The following is an 18,888-nucleotide window of genomic DNA, read 5'->3' on the forward strand; positions in this document are numbered from 1 at the left end:
ATTAAATGTCTTTCAAGTGACTGTGGTGGAGCAACCCACGTAAAAAGGTACAAAACAAAGGAAGTGGTAAGAAAATATAAATAAGATAGAAGACCAAAACAGCTCTATAATTATTGAGGCACACAAAACCTTTACATAACGTGTCGGTCAACATCCAGCTAAAGGTATCCTGCAGATAGTACAAGTTAAAAATTCAAAAGAGTATTTATTGGCTCATGTAGTTTGTTGACAGGGATATTGGTGCAGATTCCAAGAACTGTTAAGAACCAGGATGTTGGGGAATGATGTCAGATCTCAGAGCTGCCAGGTCTCACAAGACAAAGTGTTGAATGCCATCACTTCTTTGTCCCAATTGATACATACAGTCCTGAATATTTTCATTAATGAATCAGACCAAAGATAAATCACTCACTCAACTCAGGAAGATAAAAATAAAAAACCTAAGAAAAATATAAAGGTTTTAATAAAAGTAAAAGCAAAAATTAATGAATTAAAAAAGCAGAAAAATATTAGACTTGATAAGTAAATCCCAAAGCTGACTCTTTTAAGGGGAAAATAAAATAAAAGAGGAATACCAAAATTTAGAAAAAAGAATTATAAGAAAGTATGGATTACAACTCCATGCTGATACAGACTGAAAAACAGATCCAAGAAAGAAACTAAAGTGCTGTTAAGTAACTATCCAAAAGAGTGCTGTTAAATAATTCTTCAGATATGGGTAAATTACTTCTAATCTTCAAGTAACATTGAAGTGTAATGTCATCTCAGCAGCTTCAGAGCACAGCAAAAGATGAAAAGCTTAACAAGTTTTATGAAGCAAATTAAATTGAAGGCCTGAGAAAAGTGATATAAAACAAATTTTAAAAACCCCATATATCAATCTCATTTTTAAAAGGACACTATTAAATATTAGAAGTCTGTTAATATAATTTATTGAAACGAAGGAAAAACTCTATAAACATCCTGTGATGGAAACCAAAATGAGCACTTGATGAAATTCCACATTTGTGCATTAACATAAACACATTCTCACACACCCTTCAAATCAACAGCCAGCATTATGTTTATAGTGGAATACTAGTATAGCATTAATCCCATGAAAAAGAACTAGTCAAAAGTGCTTGTTAGCATTACTATTGTTTAATGTTGTTCTAGAAATTCTAGCCAATGCAGTAGACAAGAGAATATGAGAGGTATGTACATCAATTAAAAAAAAAACACAATCTGTCAATTTTTAAAGACATAACTGTACACCTAGAAAACCTATAAAACAACCAACTGAAATATTAACTGAAACATTAAAATTGTTGGTATTTATCGTATGATCAAGAACTGTAGAAAAATAATAAAACTCATATTCTCAACAGCAACAAAAAAACATTCTAGCTACTTAGCCAAAAGAGTGTGGGGTCCAAAAAAAAACAAAACTACAAAACTCTGAGAGGCCTAAAGACAATGGGAACAAAAGGAGAGCCATACCTTGTTCTTAGACAGGAAGATTCAACATTGCAAATGTGTCCAATTTTCCCTAAAGTAACCTGTATTTATTGCAAGCCCCAAAGTACTAACGAGATTTCTAGAGGAACTTGACAAAATGAATCTGAAAGTCATCAGAATGAAGATGCAATCCACCCCCTACCCTGCAAACTCTATTTTGAAATTTTTTAATCTATAAAGATGTTTTGCCATATTAACTTCATCGTTCCCTCTCTACACAGGCAATTTTTTTCTGGAACAAACTGGAAGTTAAAGACATTGCGATGTGCAATTATTTCAGACTCCTAAACAAGGATATGTGCCTACTTAACCCCTGTCACTGTCACCCCCAAGAAACGTAATGATGATCAACAATATAGTCTAATATCAGGTTGGTGCAAAAGTAATTGCGGTTTAAAAGGTTAAAAACAATTGCAAAAACCACAATTACTTTTGCACCAACCTAATACTTAGTCCATATTCAAATTGACCCGACTGCCTCCACAATGCCTACGAATCTAACCAAGGATATGTATTAATTTGTTTGTCATGCCTTGGTGTCTTTTAATAGAAAACAGTCCCTATCTCTCTCCCTTTTTTTCACATCCTATCAGGACGCATACGTCAGCTTGACCCATTATTAGTGATGCTCAAGAACAGTATTAGCCAGATCTCTGTTGTAAAGGAGCTTTCCTCATTTTTAAATTAATAACCTGTGGGATGATCCTTTGAAACTATGTGCATATCATGTTCTATAATAACCTTTTACCCAAAGGTTTGGCCATCGATGATCCTTTCCTGATCCAATTATTATACTGAGAGTTGCAAAATGATTCTTCTAATTCCATCATCTCTTCTGTATTGATCCAACTTGAATTTTTCTGTTAAGAGCTCCACCCACCCACCTCAGGTTAAGAGTGACGGAGTAACAAGGCAAAGATGGTCAGCCCTCATCTGCTGCCTCTCAGGAGGCTGAGAGAGAAAAGTAAAACTTGAGTTTTAGTTCAGTCACTGTTAGTCTTTAGATCTGCAAACAATACTACATTTATTCTAACTAATATACTTTCATTCGATATAGAGCCACTAAAAGTGATTATATAAAGCTTAATTTATTGAAATGTTAAAACGTCCAGAATATGCTAATAGAAAAAGACAAGTCACAATACAGCATGCAGCATGGTACTATTTTTTAAAAATGTCTATGTACATAGAATTCAGATTAGATATTCAGAAAAGGCTAGTTATGAATATCTCTGCATGGCAGGACTTCAAGGCAGGTTGACTTTTTAAAAAACATGATTGGAATTTTTATAATGATCATGTACTATTTTTACTAACAGAAAAAAACAATGAAGCCCTTTTCAGCTTAAAACGAGCCAAACAGATGCACCAAAGGTCAAGTCACACACTTTAGAATTTGGAAATTAACTTTACTGATTATGATATTCCTTTCTTTGCCTAATGTGTCATTCATCCACAGTAGCAGTCTCCACCCTAAATCTTACCTATTTAAAAAAATCATCTTTAAATGGATGGTTTGGAATTCAGAAAGCGTTTTCCAACAAAAACAATGTTATAAATGGTGACTAACTTCTGAGGACAGCCTACCTGATCCATAATACCAAGCTAATTAAGCAAATGACTAACAGTATTAGCTTAAATTCTAGGAAGAAGTAAAGTGGGAGAAGTTTTTCATCCCCTCCAGTACACAGTGGAAGATACATTGAGGAAATAAGGTTTTGGTTTTTATTGCCATGTCTATCCTTTGTCCTATCTTAGGTGCTCCTCTCTCCAGCCAACAAGCATCCTATTGCTGCCCTACTCAGCACTCCCCTCAAAACCTGGCCTTCTCTTCAAGGAGCTCCACAATACTAAACCCTAGGTTTTGCACACAGCCATGGTATCATGGATAAGAGAGAAACCCTAGACTAGAGCTCTGCCTTTGACAATTACTAGCTATGTGACCTTGGATCAGTCAATTACCTGCTCTGAGAATCTCTTCTGTTAAATGGCTTTAAATCTTACATCACAATGTGTGGATTAAGGTACCTTGCAAACATATGGTATATTATCAGAGCCACAAGCGTGGTTTCAAACACACTCAGCTATTAATGTAACTGACAAAGGCTACCATGTGGAAATGAGTAGGGCCAGAACCAGAGCCCAGTCTTCTGCGTCCTCATCCAGTGTTCTTTTCCAATATACTCGGCTCCCTTCCCAGGTTCTAACATTACCGACTTTCCCTGGTCCCAAACACAACTCCCAGAGTGGCTCTCTCATCAAGCCTTGCTGCAAGAGTTCAGGTCATGTATGAAAACGAACCTTCCCAAAGGTGACAGCATTCTTAAAAATAGGAAGACTTATTTACCCAAATTTATCTCATTTATTTCAGTGCAACAGAACTGCAGATTAGTATAGATAACAGTCAAGTGGAAACTTCCAGGCTCTCTGGGAAAGATGATTATTTGGGGGCAGAAGCTAGCTACCCTAGAGTTATTTCTGCTTTCCACAGTCTCCTTCTTCTACTCCTGGAATCAGATTTTCTTTTTTTTTTTTTTTTTGGAATCAGATTTTTTGAAAAGCACCAAGTTTTTCAGGTGGTGACTCTAGGTGTGCAAGATAAGGGAGGCAGACAGAGCAGAGGTCGCAGTTGACACTATGTATGGTCTGTCTGTTCAGACAATTTCCAAATTCCTTGTATTATTGCAGTTCAGTGGTGAAAACGTCAGAGTCTTTGCATTAAACACTTACTTATGAGGGTCCCTGCCTCTAGCTTAATTTAGGAACATAACTCTTCCCTTTCTTCCTCCGTACTGGGTACCCAGTCTGAGTAGAGGGAATTTACCCTTTATAGCCCCCCTGCTCGCATGTTGCCTAATTAAGAATCAGGCATCAGTGGCCTGTGGAAGTGGAAGGGTTGGAAACAGGAATTCAGGATTTCAGTCTATGACAATCTACTTAAGACACAGCCTCTTGGAACACAGTGAGACTAAAATCAGGCACTATCTGTAGCAAGTCTTACACAGCACAGGCATTCACAGCTTGGGGTTTTGAATGCAATTTTTGAGATAATCTTGAAATCACTGCTCAGTGTTAGATAACTTTGTCAGTCACCCAAGTCTTGCCCTTTCTAGCTCGAGTTTTTTTCTGCTTACCTAAAGAAATCTTTTTAGTTCCCACCTGCTTTTAATCCGAGTAAGATAAGTACTTGCTAAATGCCTGACCATCTGTGTAAGAGCTATGTTCTACCAAGAATTCAGGCTGAACTATATACACTTTGGAAAACTTTGACTCTCCAGTGCCAGATATGAAGTAAGTGATGTGCAAAGCAGAACTGAAGGAAATCATAGTAGGCAGCTTGTTTGTACCACCGTCCGGATTCCCTTTGCAACACCACTGACAGGTGAATACCACAAAGGTAAAAATAATAATAATAGTAACAGAAAAGCACAGGGACTCAAAAGGGGTAGGAGGAGGGAATTAGACAAGCAGCAGCCATCTTATGTTAAAGGTAGAAAAGGAGAAAAATCTTTGTATATTTCACTTGGAGTTTTGAAGGAAAGGAAAGGAAGTGCTAAGAAGTGAACTTCCTCCTCATAAAGTCCTCGTAAAAATCCATGTGAGTTTGCCTTCAAGACCATCCAATCAGGCCTGATATTATTGGGATTCTCCAGGCCCAATTTTAAAAAAATAAAGAGACAAAGTGTGTGTGGGGGGGAGGGGCCGGGAGCGAGGGGGGACACTTTTGCTTACATAAACCTGAAACAAGCCTTTTTCCTAAAATGTGAACAAAAAAGTTTAATGTCTGCATACCGTGTTTCCTCAAAAATAAGACCTAGCCGGACCATCAGCTCTAATGGGTCTTTTGGAGCAAAAATTAATATAAAACCTGGTCTTATACTGTTATGTTAGATAAGACCCGGTCTTATTTTACTATTAATATAAGACAAGGTGTTGTATCAATTTTGTTGCAAAAGACCCATTAGAGCTGACTGTCTATGGGGTAATATCAAAAGTATTTTCGGGAAAACATGGCACTACTTTAATATGAAAGCCCCTTACTTGACTCAGCACTAGGGCTCATGCTCACGCAACAATTAAAGCAACTTTAAAAACAAATGTGGCAGATACTGTGCTAGGTTTTTTACAAATAGTCTGCTCCGCAGTAACAGGATAGAATTTAAAGAAACACTGCATTTCAAAATCACATACAAAAACAACTGTTTCCATGGGAAAATGGGAGTTGGGGGACAAGGGAATTTCAGGTTGCAGTAAAACTGCTTTTTTCTTTAGGAGTATCAATAATAAAGGCACGTTTTAGCTATAAGGGGATGTTATAAAACCTACACATCACCAAGGAAATTCTACAATTGATGACACCTCACTATGGCCTCCTTTCTCAGCACTGTCATTGGCATAGTCCTTGTGTGGTCTTTCAAATTACTGTTAGGACAGACAAGAGTAAGTCAGAATAGGAGTGCCGCTCAGCCGGTCCTCCCCTCCCATACCACTAGTTCCCCAACTTGTTATCTGATTGTGTTATAACACAAACGGTAATTAAAACTGTGCTCCTTAATCAATCCATCCCATTAGAATAAATTCGTATTACAAAAACACAATCTGTAAGACAGGTGGTTGTACTAGTTAATTACTCTTCCCAACAACCTTATTATGTAAGCACTATTACACTGGAATCCTATTTATGAGTATATAAGAGTGTAGACCACTGCATCTATTACTCTATTCATGCATAACTTTATGACCTAGTGCGAGCCTGCGATGGGAGATGCATTTCTCCTGCCCCTCAGTACAAATTAGATCCCTCGTCCTTTCTCAAAGTATGAGCTACCTTGAGTGCGAGTCTAAAGTTTAAAGGGTAATTGTGAATACTAGCAAACTTTGCCATACTGCACATTTACAAAGCGGTCAAGTGTCCTGCTCAAAGTCACAAGTAGTACTCAAACTTTTGTCTGCCTCTTTAGTTAAAATTTCTTGGTATCACTTCCAAATACTTTACAGCGCTTATTAAGGATACATTTTCAAGTCAGTTTCCTGGAGCCATGTGAATCTTAAGCAGTGAAGTAAAAATACCCATTTCACCTGTATCCCCATTTCTATCTATTTTGATAAATTGCCAGGGTTTTATGATATTGCTCTGAGGACCACATAAAGAAAAATTCCAAAGTCAAAGATTCCTTTAAAGAAACACTCTGGTTGTCACTTTTGAAAACCAACTTCAAGCCTCCAATTAAAAAAATGAGTAATGTTCTCAAACTTTTTTGTCTCAAAACGAGTAAATACTCCTATTTCATGAGGGAAAAGACAATCAAAGACAGCAACTCCATGATGATACAGATGTTGGAATTATTATAGACTTTAAAGCAGCGATTATAACCATACTTTATAAGTAAGGACAAACACTCAAAATGAATGAAAAAATAGAAAGCTTTAAGCAAAATCAAAAGGAAACTCTAAAATGGAAAAATAATCAAAATTAAAAATTCACTGGGTGAAGTCAGAAGCAGAATGGAGATGAGAGAGGAAAAAGTCAGTGAACTTGAAGATACATTAATAGAAATTACCTAATCTGAAAAAAAAGATGAACAGAACCTAAGAGATCCGTGGGGTAATATCAAAAGATCTGGTATTTGTGTCGTCTAAGTCCCAGAGAGGAAAATGAGTATTGAAAACAGATTTGAAGAAATATAGCTAAAAACTTCCTAAATGTGGCAAAAGACAGATTGGAGATCAGCAAACCCCAAAGAGAATAAATAAAAAGAAACTGACACCCAGACACAGCAAAATCAAACTGCTGAAAACTAAGGACAAAGCAAAGATCTTGAAAACAGCCAGACAAGAACATATTACATACGGGGTAACAACAGCTTGAATGACTATGGATTTCTTATCAGAAACCATATAGACCAAAAAGCAATTGAACATTTTTCAAATGTTAAAAGAAAGTAAGTGCCAACCTAGAATTCTACATCTAGTAAAAATATCTTTCAAGAATAACAGTACAGAGGTTTTTTTTTTTCTTTTAAACTTATCTGCCATGAATTCATAGGGAACGGGTTCCAGCAGCTCAGGCTCCTTTCCATTGGTTCTCACAAAATGTGCTTCTCTGGGTGGAGCAGCCTGGTGCTTCAGTTGAACCCAGGTACATTTCTCTTTGGCTTCCTTCTTTTTCTGATTATTTTCTTTCACATGTTTCAGGAAGCTATCTTGGCTCTTAAGCGTGCTCACTACGTTCAATCCATAAATTCTCTTGGCAAGTATTTGCCTTTAACTTGTTTACAACCATGCCAACCACATTCTGGGTAACACTGTAGACCCTTCCAGTTTTGCCGTGGTAACATTTGTGGAGCATTCCTTTTTAAACAGTGCCCATTCTCTCGATGTTTACAATATCACCTTTCCTGTGGATTCACATGTACTTGGCCAAAGGAAAAACTCCATGTTTTCTAAAAGGCCTAGAGAGCATATAGCAGGTGCATCTCCCCGTTCTCTTTGCATAGGATATTTTGGCAAATTACTGGAAGATGGCAGTTCCCACCAAAAGGAACTATTTGTTTTTCCTTTTACGCCCTTTAAAGTATGTGTGACATTTGAAAGCAAAAGTTTTCAGTGTAGATGTAATACATATAACAAAGACAACAAGATGAGAGAAGTAAAGGAATGTTATATGGTGGGATGCTTTCAACATTTCATTTGAAGTGATAAAATATTAACTCTAAGTTCTCTGTGAAAAGTCGAGAATATATATTGTAATCTCTAGACTAACTACCAAAAAAACTATAGAGAAAACATCAAAAATTCAATATAAAAATTAAAAGTACTGAAAGATGTTCAAATAATCCAAAAGGCAAGAAAAGAGACTAGAATAAAAGCAGAGGAAGCAAAAACAAGCATTACATAGACAAATCCAAATGTAACAATTACATTAAATGTAACTAGTCTAAATATACCAATTAAAAGACAGATTGAGAGGATGCATAAAAGACAAGATCCATCTATTTGCTATCTACAAGAAAGCCACTTTAAATATGATATAAGTAGGTTGAAAGTAAAAAGACAGGAAACAATATACTATATAAACACTAATAAAAAGAAAGCTGGAGTAGCTGCATTCATATCAAAGTAGACTTAAGAGCAAGGAAAATTACCAGGAATAAAAATGGTCATTACATAATGATAAAAGGGTCAACTCACTAAGATATAACAATCCTAAATGTGTATGCATCCACCTAACAAAAGAGCCTTCAAGTAAATGGAACAGACTAATGGAACTGAAAGGAGAAATAAACAAATCCACAATTATAGTTGGAGACTTCAATACTCCTCTTGGTAATTAGTAGAACAAACAGAAAAATCTGCCAGGAGGATGTAGAATTTAACAACACTATTATCCAACTGGATCTGACTGACATGTATAGAACACTCTACACAAAAACAGCAGAATATGCATTCTTTTCAAGTGCACGTGAAAAATTCACCAAAAAAGAACACAGCAAACCTTAATATAAAGCAACTGAGATCATACAAATTATGTTCTCTGACCATAATGGAATTAAACTAAAAATCATTAACAGAAAGACAACTGCAAAATGTCCAAGTACTTGGAAATTAAAACACTTCTAAATCATTCATGAGTCAAAGACTAAGTCTCAAGGGAAATTAGAAAATATTTTGAACTGAAAGAAAATGAGCAATACATCAAAATTCATGGGGTGCCCAAAACATGTAGGGTCCTTTGTATAAAGGGAAATTTACAGCATTAAGTGTTTATTAGACAAGAAAGGTCTCAAGTCAACAATGCAAGTTTCCACTTTAAGAAACTAGAAAAAGAGCCAAATAAAGACAAAGCAAGCATCAGGAAGGAAATAAAGATAAGGGCAGAAATCAAGGAAATTGAAAACAGAAAACAATAAGGAAGAAAATGAAATCTTGTTCCCCTTCAGGGAAAACCTTGTTCCCTGAAACGATAATTAAGAAACTTTTAGCCAAACTGACCAAAGAAAAAAGACAAAGGGCACAAATTATTACTATTAGGAATGAAGGAGGAGACATCACTACAGATCCCCCAGTTATTAAATTAAGGGATTATGTCAACTCTATGCACATAAAATTGACAACCTAAAAAAAAAGGACCAATTTCTTAAAAGCCACGAACTACAAAAACTCACCAAAGGAGAAATAACGTGAATAGTTCTTTATTTAAAAAATGAAAATCTAGTTTCCGAAAAAAATTTCTAAGGAACAATCCTGGAATTATTTCAAATAGGAATCATCTTCTTGGACTCATAGAGAAAAACTCATACATCATTTAAAAACTTTTCTTCTTTTAACATACACTTGCATTCATTTGTTCTTTACAATTCAAAAGTCTAGTTAACGTGATTGCTATAAAATATACACACTTCCATTGGTAGTAATAGAAAAGCATAATGTGCTGTATTCAACTGAATTTTTATCAATACTTCTTGATCTCATTAATGTGGACAGTGTGGCTACTCTTAAAAGATCTTTGCTTATCAAAGTAAATCAAACATATTACTTTGTATTTCCATCAAGTGAATTATTAACTATATAAGAAATCAGAAGTATTACTTGAATAAGTACTCAAAAGACAAACGTACAAATGGTTAAATGCTACAAAGCAGGATTCTCAAACAACTGAACTGATCCTTTAAAATTGTGCGAAAATCAAGTATCTACTACTTAGATAATATACTGAAAAGTGCTAAGAAGTATTACATGAGATTGAACCATATGAAATTATCTATTACCAACTGATTCAACCTAGAACAATGTAACCATTCCCTATCTTATATCTGAACTTTTCTCAAGAGTTCTAGTCACTTCTACCAGGATTGTATTATAGTGAATTACCTTGGATGTTGGGGACTGAAGTTCATTCAACATTTACCAAACATATTGTGAGATTTTTCACAAGAACGGTTATTTGCAAATCTAGGATAGGAACATGTACTAGGAAAGGAGTACTTTACATGGCTACAGAACCTTTGTTTTACTTCTACTTCTCTGGAGTCTGCTTTTAATTCTTAAAAAAAGAGAAAAAAACAGCCCTGTTACCTGAAGCATGGATTCACTATAAAGGATTAAGGTCCATCAAGGCTGAAAATATAAGAGAGAATGCAACAAAGTTTTCTAAGATCACATCGTTCCTTTACTCAAATCTCTTCAATAACTTCTTATCTCATTGAGTCCAAGTCCTTACTATGGCCTATAGCCATCTTCTGCTTCTCCCCTCCTCTGTTCCAGCCACCCTAAGCTTTCTGAGGTTCTTTAAACATGTACTCCCTCCTCAGGACCTTTGGACTAACTGTTCCGTCTACCAGGAATGCTCTTCTCAAAGATACCCACATGGCTCACCTCCCTGCCTCCTTCAGAGGTCCATTTAAATGTCATCTCCTCAAAAAGGCCTTTTCTGACCAACCTATTAAAATAGTACCCCAACTACAGGCTACTTTTTCCCCTTGACTTATTGTCTGTATTTCCCCCAATAGAATATAAACTACAAGGAAGACAGGCCTTTGTTTTACTCATTGCTGTATCCCCACAGTCTAGAACTGGAGGCACTCAATAAGAATCTGCTGAACAAGAACATGCACAAAGATTGTATATATGCCTCTAACTAAAAGTTCTGTTATAGACACTAAAAAAAACCCTAAGAAAACAGTTTGGAACCCTGCACACTGACTCAGAATGAAACAACTACCCTTTGGAGGAAAATATTTTATTTTCAACAAAATATGCAGAGAGAACATTAATGCTGAGTGCATACATACTCCAAGTCTCTTGGTACAGAGTGCTTTGGTTTATCACACAAGACTTTTGCTAGGTCATTTTCCCAAGAACCAAGAAATTCTGGCTAACAGATAGGTAAAGAATAAATAGAGGCGGATTTCACCCATTAATGATATTCAAGGATTAGGAAATAAAGAACACACGAGTCCAAACCTCACAGTACATAGCCAAGATAACTGAAATCAGAATTGGGAGTGTTTGACCTCTGCAGACACTGAGAGAAAAAGTCCTAAAAGGATCGCACCCCTTTTCTGGGTGTCAGTCTAGGAATGCAAGGGGGCATGAAGTTCGGGAGGGCGAGGCCCGGGCTCCGAGTAGGGTGGGAGTGGTGTGCCTGAGCCACCCTCTTCTCTCTCGGTAGATTTTTTAACTCTGGAGAAAAGGGAGTGTTGCCTGCGCCTACCCGCTCCCCAAAAGCCCCGGGGGAGAGTTGCTGAGAGTAAGCCCCGCCCCTTCCCCGAGGCCAGTCTGGGCCCCAGCAGGGCTCCCCAGTCTCCGGCTCACCCGGCTCCCGGTTGATCTCGATGTCGAAGTGGCACTGCGGCCGGTCCTGCGCCCCCATCGCTACCGAAGCGGCGGCGAGAGCTGGGAGAGAGGGGGAGGAAGGTGGTCAGGTCGGGAGCCGGGGCGGGGGCTGGGGCGGAGCCCAAACCGCGGGCGCCTCGCGCCGGCCTGTCGCGACAGCGCGGAAGGGTGAGACGGGGTCCCCTCCCGCCCCCGATCTCCCGGCTCCCATGTGGCATGCACACGCATGCGGGCGAGCTCTTCACCTGGCGGGCCTCCAGCCTGAACAGCTCCCCGTGCGCAGCGGAGAAACCGCGGCCACTGCTGCCGAAGCCCAATGCTGCTAACGGACCACCACCCCCTTCCCTGGGCCCGGCCTCCCAGTGCCACGTAAACCTCGCGAGAGTCGGACAAATACCGCGAGAGCACAGTCTCGAAGTGGGTGGTTAACCGAAAGGAAGCGCACGTAGGCGTTGTTTGGGAGCTCTTGTGAAACCCCCAGCCGGGTGCTCCTATACCTGAGCGTATCCTTTTTTGCCCCGCCCTTTCCCTCTTTACCATTGGAGTCAGTCGCCCAATCTGAGAGCCCTGGAAGCGCCTGCGCTCTCTACTTTCTCTCGTCCTCCAAGGTCCGTGAGCTTCAGCTCGTCTCCCGATATCGCGAGACTTTGCTGTTGACACCTGAGAGTCAGCTGTGTGAATGAAGTCATTGAGGTTTAGTAAACCGACAGAACTTTGGCTGGTTTTCTTTTTCGCAAGAGGTAGTTATGACGCTATGCTACTATTAGACCGTTCGTCTCATTTCAAAGACCTTTTAGGCTGAGGTGTGCATTCGTTCCTGCTTTGGCGCCCGCGTCATTGGGATAGTTGTTCATGGCAATTCTTCATCTTTTATGAGTCAGTTCAAGTCCGTTGCTTAATCGTTCTTCATTTAATTGACTGCGAGAGTTCTGGATACAAATGTTTGTTACGTAGATGATATATGTAATTTCTGAGTCCAAATCTTTGGTAATAGATTGCGAATATTTTCTCTCAGTCTGGGTCTTGTCTTTTGTCTTGATAGTGGCTCTGCAAAGCAGTTTTTAATCAGAAGGCATTTTATTTATGTTCTTTGATTTCTCTGGAGTTCAGTTTCTTCATCTGTAAAATAAGCAGGACGAAATACCTTCTAAATAAGTTCCCTCTTTGATCAAAATTCTTTTATGCTCTCCTGTGAATTGAAATTGTATTTCAGATGATGCGATTTGGTCTGTGGTTAAGGAGAAGAAACTGCTAGGACAAGGCAGGCCTAGCAGCGTCCACCAAAAGGGCTGATACCTCCTCTTCATCCTCAAGAGTGGTAGAAAATTGGTATGCAAGGAGTTTCCAAACCCAGGCTTAATTTGGCTGTGATTACCAGGACGGAGAACCCCTGGTAGGAATTTTCAGGTAATGATTCTGGGTATTTAGCCTTTTGGAGTGGGATCACACCAGCAATTGGAACTTTAATGGCTAGGACGCTGTCAAAACTAATCAGGAGTGCAAGTGGGGAAACAGATGAAATAGATAATTTTCTAGAAAATAGAAATTACCATATTTGACTCAAAAGAAATAGAAGGCCTGAATAAATCAGTAAACATCGAAGAAATTGAATTAGTAATCCTACGTCTCCCTCCAAACAACTGAAAAACATTCTGACATAGCCAAATGGGAAATTTTATTATGGTCTAGATTTTAGATAAAAGCAAGGAAATATATTTAATTTTGTTAGATGTATTAATGAAATTTTGGTTATGTAAGAAAATGTCCTTGTTTTTTTTAGAGATGCATACTGAAATATATAGGGATGAAAGCACATGATGTCTGCGATTTGCTTTAAAATGCTTCATCAAAGAAAAAAGAAAATACATTTTTAAATGGATAACGACTGAAACAAATGTGGCAAAATCCTGATAATTGTTTCATCTAGGTGATAGGTGTATGGGGATTTTTGAGCTATGTTTTCTACTTTTACATATCTTTGAAATTATTCATAATAAAACCATTAAGAACAAAAATAGTCTTCCTTTCCAAAAGCACAAGGTCCAAATTGCTTCATAGGCAAATTTTACCAGACCCTCAAGGATCAATAATCCCTTTTTTATCAAAATATTTCAGAAAATAGTAAAGAAGAGAGAGCTACCTAACTTACCTTGTGATACCAACACCAGACAAAGACAGAGCAAGAAAGTTATAGACCAATCTCATTATAAACATGAATTTAAAAATCCAAATATTAGGAAATGCAATTTAACAGTATTTAAACCCCAAATTGTTCATGATCAAATTGGCTTTAACTCAGGAATGCAAAGATGGTTCAACATCAGAAAATCTATTCCTATAATTCACCATATTAACAGATTAAAGAAAGGACACAACTATCCTAGCGGTATATTGGTTATCAATTTATTGCCTCAGCTTGTTCAGTATATCCTGTGATACACAATTCAACCTCAAGCAGGGATCCCTGCTCTAACCTCCCCCCAAAGTAACTTTTACATTTTTATAACTTAAGGGAGAAAAGAGGTGAACAAAAGATGAGAAAAGGAATCCAATGAGAAGGTACATACACAATTCTACCTTATTTCCTTACAGCATTTTTTAAAGTAAAAGGATATTCTAGATCTTAAATGGGGAATTGTGCAGAAAAGAATGAACATAATAGGCCTGAGACTGCTATCTTTAGAAAGTCCTGCTTACAAGTTTGGCCTTTGGATGGAATTTGGGAACTTGAATGGTAGTTTCCTACACCTACAGAAAACTTTCATTATATGATAAGAATGCCTCACTATGTATAAACTATTTGAACAAACAATATGGTTTATGCTGAACACCAGTTTTCTTTTCGGGACTCTGGAATTTTGGTATGTGCTAGGCAGAGAATGCCTATGTGACCAGCCTCTAATAAAAATTTGGGGCACTAAGCCTGTATAATGAACTTCCCTAGTGGACATTTCTCACGTCACAATTCATCCCTGGAGGAATAAATTTGTCCTGTGTGACTCCACTGGGAAAAGGAAGTTTGAACCTGGTTTCCTCCGCTTCACCTCATTTGCCTTTTCCCTTTGCTGATTTTGCTTTGAATTCTTTTGCTACAATATATCATAGCTGTGAGTGTGACTATGTGCTGAGTCCTGTGAGTCCTCCTAGCCAATCATCAAACCTGGGGGTAATCTTGGGACCCACAAAGCAGAAACAGAAATACTACCAGAATTTGGTTAAAAAAAAATTGCAAATTTGAAAACCCATGTTTTGAAATCTTAGATTTATTTTTTGTGGGGGAAAAAGGGGGTAGATGATTTCACGGAGTACATAAAAATGTGTACTTTGATAAAATAGCATCCTCGTGATATTAGTCAAGATCCTGGGCTTTTTCCATGGGGGATGAGGGGGGCAAGGAACATGGCAATGGCAGCTTCGAGCACACAACTGTATAGCCTGGCAACCTGATGGGAAACCTTTTTACCTGCCAGCACCAGTGAGCAAAATCCTAGAGAGATTCTGATTGGCTTGATAAGGTTCATATGCCCATCTCTAGTTTAGTCTTGATGGCCTTGGCAATGGGCAGATACTATGATTGATCAGCTTACGATGGAGCCAGTCCAGGAGAAAGGAATGGGGTTGTGGCAATACAGAGACAGCCACTGGGGCAATGGCTGCAAACTGTCACCTTAATTGTGGGTACTACACCCATCTTTTTGCCTTTTAGGTTCAGTGGCTTCATTGTCTTTGTGGGGGGAGGGTGGGTTGGATCCCATCAAATTCATGTGAAAAACCCACTACAACAAACACTACTTGTCAGATAGGGTCCCTACTCATTTTATGTTGATCCTACTGATATCATTCTCTAAATTCTGCTTCGAGTCCTTGGCTCTGACACTTTTTCTAGACATTAGTTTTTGCAAGTAGATTGGTTTTTAGTAAAAAAAATTTGCATTTGCCCTGGTGCTGATAGAAGCTATACTTGCTGAGCAGCCCATCTGGGTCTACCTACCAAGAGTGAGGCATTAGACAACTGGTATCTTGGTTGTCTCCCTCAGAAATCAAAGACCCTGAGACTAGCTTTGGTGCAAGTTGCTTATTTGAGAAGTGATCCCAGGAAACTCCATTTGGCGGGGATGGGGAAGGTGGCCAATAAAGTGTGTGCTATTAAGCCAGCTACCACAGCAGGTGATTAGAGTTTGGCAAGCAGTACAAACATCTCAGAATTGTCCACATGGAGGGATGAGGGAGCTGGGATATTAATACTCTATCTCCCGAGAGTCATTAGTTGAGAGCTGCTCCCCGGGTGGTTAATAATAATCCCAAGGTGGTTCTGGCCTGCTCTGCCTGGGGAAAGCAAGACTTCGTTTTAGGAAAAAGTCCTCAGGAACAGAGATATGTATGTGGACCGCTGGGAGTCAGATGGACACAAAGGAATCAAGTTCAGTGAAGTTGAAGTTCAAGGAATGAGAGTGGGATGCTAATAGCTTCTGCTTCAACGGGTAAGTTTTTGTTCGCAGACAAAAGAGTGCTTAGGGATTCAACAACATAGACTTTTTCTATGATATATAAGATGGATTTGATAATTTCCTCATTGGAATTCCTGCAGCCTCAACATCTAAACAATTTCTTAGCCACTTCAGGACTGCCCTCAGCTTTCTACTGTCTACTCCTGACACATGGCGCCCACTTGGCCACAAAGGCTGATTGTTAGTGTAGGGAGACCTAATGCCCCTGCAGGGAACCCTCAACTGGTGTCTCTCAGTGGACATTTCTGGGACATGCTGCATGCTTCGCAGAGGTCACTGCAGAATTGAGCCCCTACTGCCTATAGCAGGTGACCTCAGTAATACCCCCTTCGTGGCTTTTCGTTGTTCTCTGTCTCATTCTCCTCACTGCCTGCCTTGTGCTTCCTAAGACCATCTATCAATTACACAACCTGCACCCAAGGCCTTGTCTCAGGCTCTGCTTCAGGGGAAGTCTAAATTGAAACATCAGCTGGTGCTCCCATTCCAGCCAGAACCAGGTCCTATGAATACAAGTCAGGCTGCCTAGTAAAGAGGGGCAGCTGCCATCTCATTCCAGCTGCCGGCTGCTATGTGGATCTACAAGACCAGCATTGCTAGAAATCCAAGCTTTAATGGGGAATCCTCCTATCTTCAAATGTTAGCAACTAATTCAAAACTGAAAACATTGTGCAGTGCCCACCGTATCAGGCCCTTGAGCAGCCCCGCTTGGTAGAGTATGGGCACCAACCCCATGACCAGTGGGGGAAGGGGACCACTAATGGGCTAGAACCCTAAAGATGGCAGAATGGGTGGGGTAGCAAAGAGCAGTCACCCTCCCAGACCTGAGAAGGCCTAGAAAGGGCCAGAACCCTCAGATAACACATCGGAGCTAACACACATTCTGTGTTTACCATGTGCCCAGCTCTCAACTGCATCCTCTCAATCTCGAAACCTCAGCAGGAAGGTGCTACTTTCATCACCCCCATTTTAGAGGTGAGGAAACAGCTTTCAGAGGTTAAGTGATAGATCTGGGATTCAAAATTAGCTCTCTTCACCATTTACACATTACAGCCCCTCTGGATTGCAACCCTCGAGTCCAACAAAAGGAGCCAGGAACCTGATAGTCTAAGTTTGGGTTCAGAACAAAGCCTGCCTTGCTCGCTTCAGCAGCACATGTATACTAGAACAAAGCCAATAGAGGCAGAAGGAAGGATAAAATAGAAGTGTTTTAAGCAGTCCCTAATAAAATAATAGATCAAAGATGGATAGATCATAATTTAAGTGAAAGGCTATTGGGAACTTGATAATAAATCAGGTCACTTTCTGTTGTGATGCAAAAGCATGTACTTGTCCCCTCCTATGATGTATTCTTGCCAAAAATATTAGAACCTGAGTCTGAAGGAGCCTCTAGATATACCAGTTTATAGGAAAAGTGGGCGAGTATTTAATGACACAACAGGGATATAACTAGGCAAATCCAGAATGTGAGAAGTTTTAGGGTAGATGGCATTTTTCAAGAAATGGCAAAGAAAAAAAGAAGTGTTAAGTATTTTTAAAGAGACGTAAGGGACATCAACAAAGTGCCGTGTGTGAATCTGGTTTGAATCCTGATTCAGACAAAAGGACATTTTGTGGTAATAGAAGAAAATTGAAACTCAGTGGAGTTCAGGACACGCTACTCCAAAATATGGCATCTTGGGATATTGAATATTTTAAGCTGAAGGAATCTGAGAAATGGCCTATGATGGAAGGACTCCCTGACCTCCCCTGAAGCAGGTCATGAGACCCTCATACGTGAGGTGCCCTCCCTATACCCAGAAGAAAAGCATCCTTATCTCTGAAGACTGAGGGACATGCAGAATTTGAATGAACAGGCCTTGCTAAGTTTCCCCCAGCTCACTACACTTAGCTCATACCCTTTTGTCCTATCGCATTTTCCCAAGACTTCCATTCTTCATCAAACCTAATATAAAAATGCTCACATTCAACTGCTTCTTTGGTTCTTCATTTCCTTATGAAGTCTCACATGTCACGTAAAACTTAAATTTATATGCCTTTCTTTTGTTAATCTGTCTTTTGCTATAGAGCCCCGGCCAGAACTTTAAAAGGAGGGAAGGAAAAAGATATTTTTCCTCCTGTATATCATCTATTATTAGATATTAGTTAATAATTATGAATTACTATTAATTTTGTTAGCAATGATAATAGTGTTGTTACATGTATTTTTAAGTCCTTACAGTTTTTCTGAAAAACCAAAGGAGACACTTATTACATGAAAATTTCTATATCTCAATATTCGTGTTTTGTGGAAAGGCAAGCTTTACTTCAAAGCAATCTGAAAAGAGCAGTCAGGGGGTCCCCAACTATAAACTGGTAGAAGGGAGAACACAGTTACATGTCTGTCTGGCAGGGACTCAGTAGGGAGTCACACCAATTCCTGCTGATCACCAAACACTTGCTCAATTTCCTTATTCAGGTTGAAACTATAAAGGTAGACTTGAAGATACCAGTGATATGTCTTTGTTATCCAAACACATCTATTTCAGGAAAAAGGACAACTGGAGGCAAC

The 18,888-nt window shown here is 38.9% G+C and overlaps 1 protein-coding gene across 6 annotated transcripts in view; it reads right to left on the reverse strand.

Moving 5' to 3' along the window:
• NKTR (natural killer cell triggering receptor) overlaps positions 1–12,486 on the reverse strand; it is a 47,415-nt gene extending 34,929 nt beyond the window's left edge. For 2 of the 6 annotated variants that reach the window (XM_033131819.1, XM_033131820.1), the window contains exons 1-2: positions 12,078–12,332; positions 11,812–11,892 (exon numbers count right to left, since the gene is read on the reverse strand). In XM_033131819.1, coding sequence (XP_032987710.1) covers positions 11,812–11,869 — 58 coding nt within the window. In that variant the 5' untranslated portion in view covers positions 11,870–11,892; positions 12,078–12,332. Of the gene's footprint in view, positions 1–11,811; positions 11,893–12,077; positions 12,333–12,369 lie in introns of those variants that run through there. The other 4 variants (XM_033131823.1, XM_033131824.1, XM_033131818.1 and 1 more) reach the window with 3 other exon arrangements.
• Between the last annotated feature and the right edge of the window lie 6,402 nt (positions 12,487–18,888).

The sequence above is a fragment of the Rhinolophus ferrumequinum genome, chromosome 17 (assembly GCF_004115265.2).
Source record: "Rhinolophus ferrumequinum isolate MPI-CBG mRhiFer1 chromosome 17, mRhiFer1_v1.p, whole genome shotgun sequence".
NCBI lineage: Eukaryota > Metazoa > Chordata > Mammalia > Chiroptera > Rhinolophidae > Rhinolophus > Rhinolophus ferrumequinum.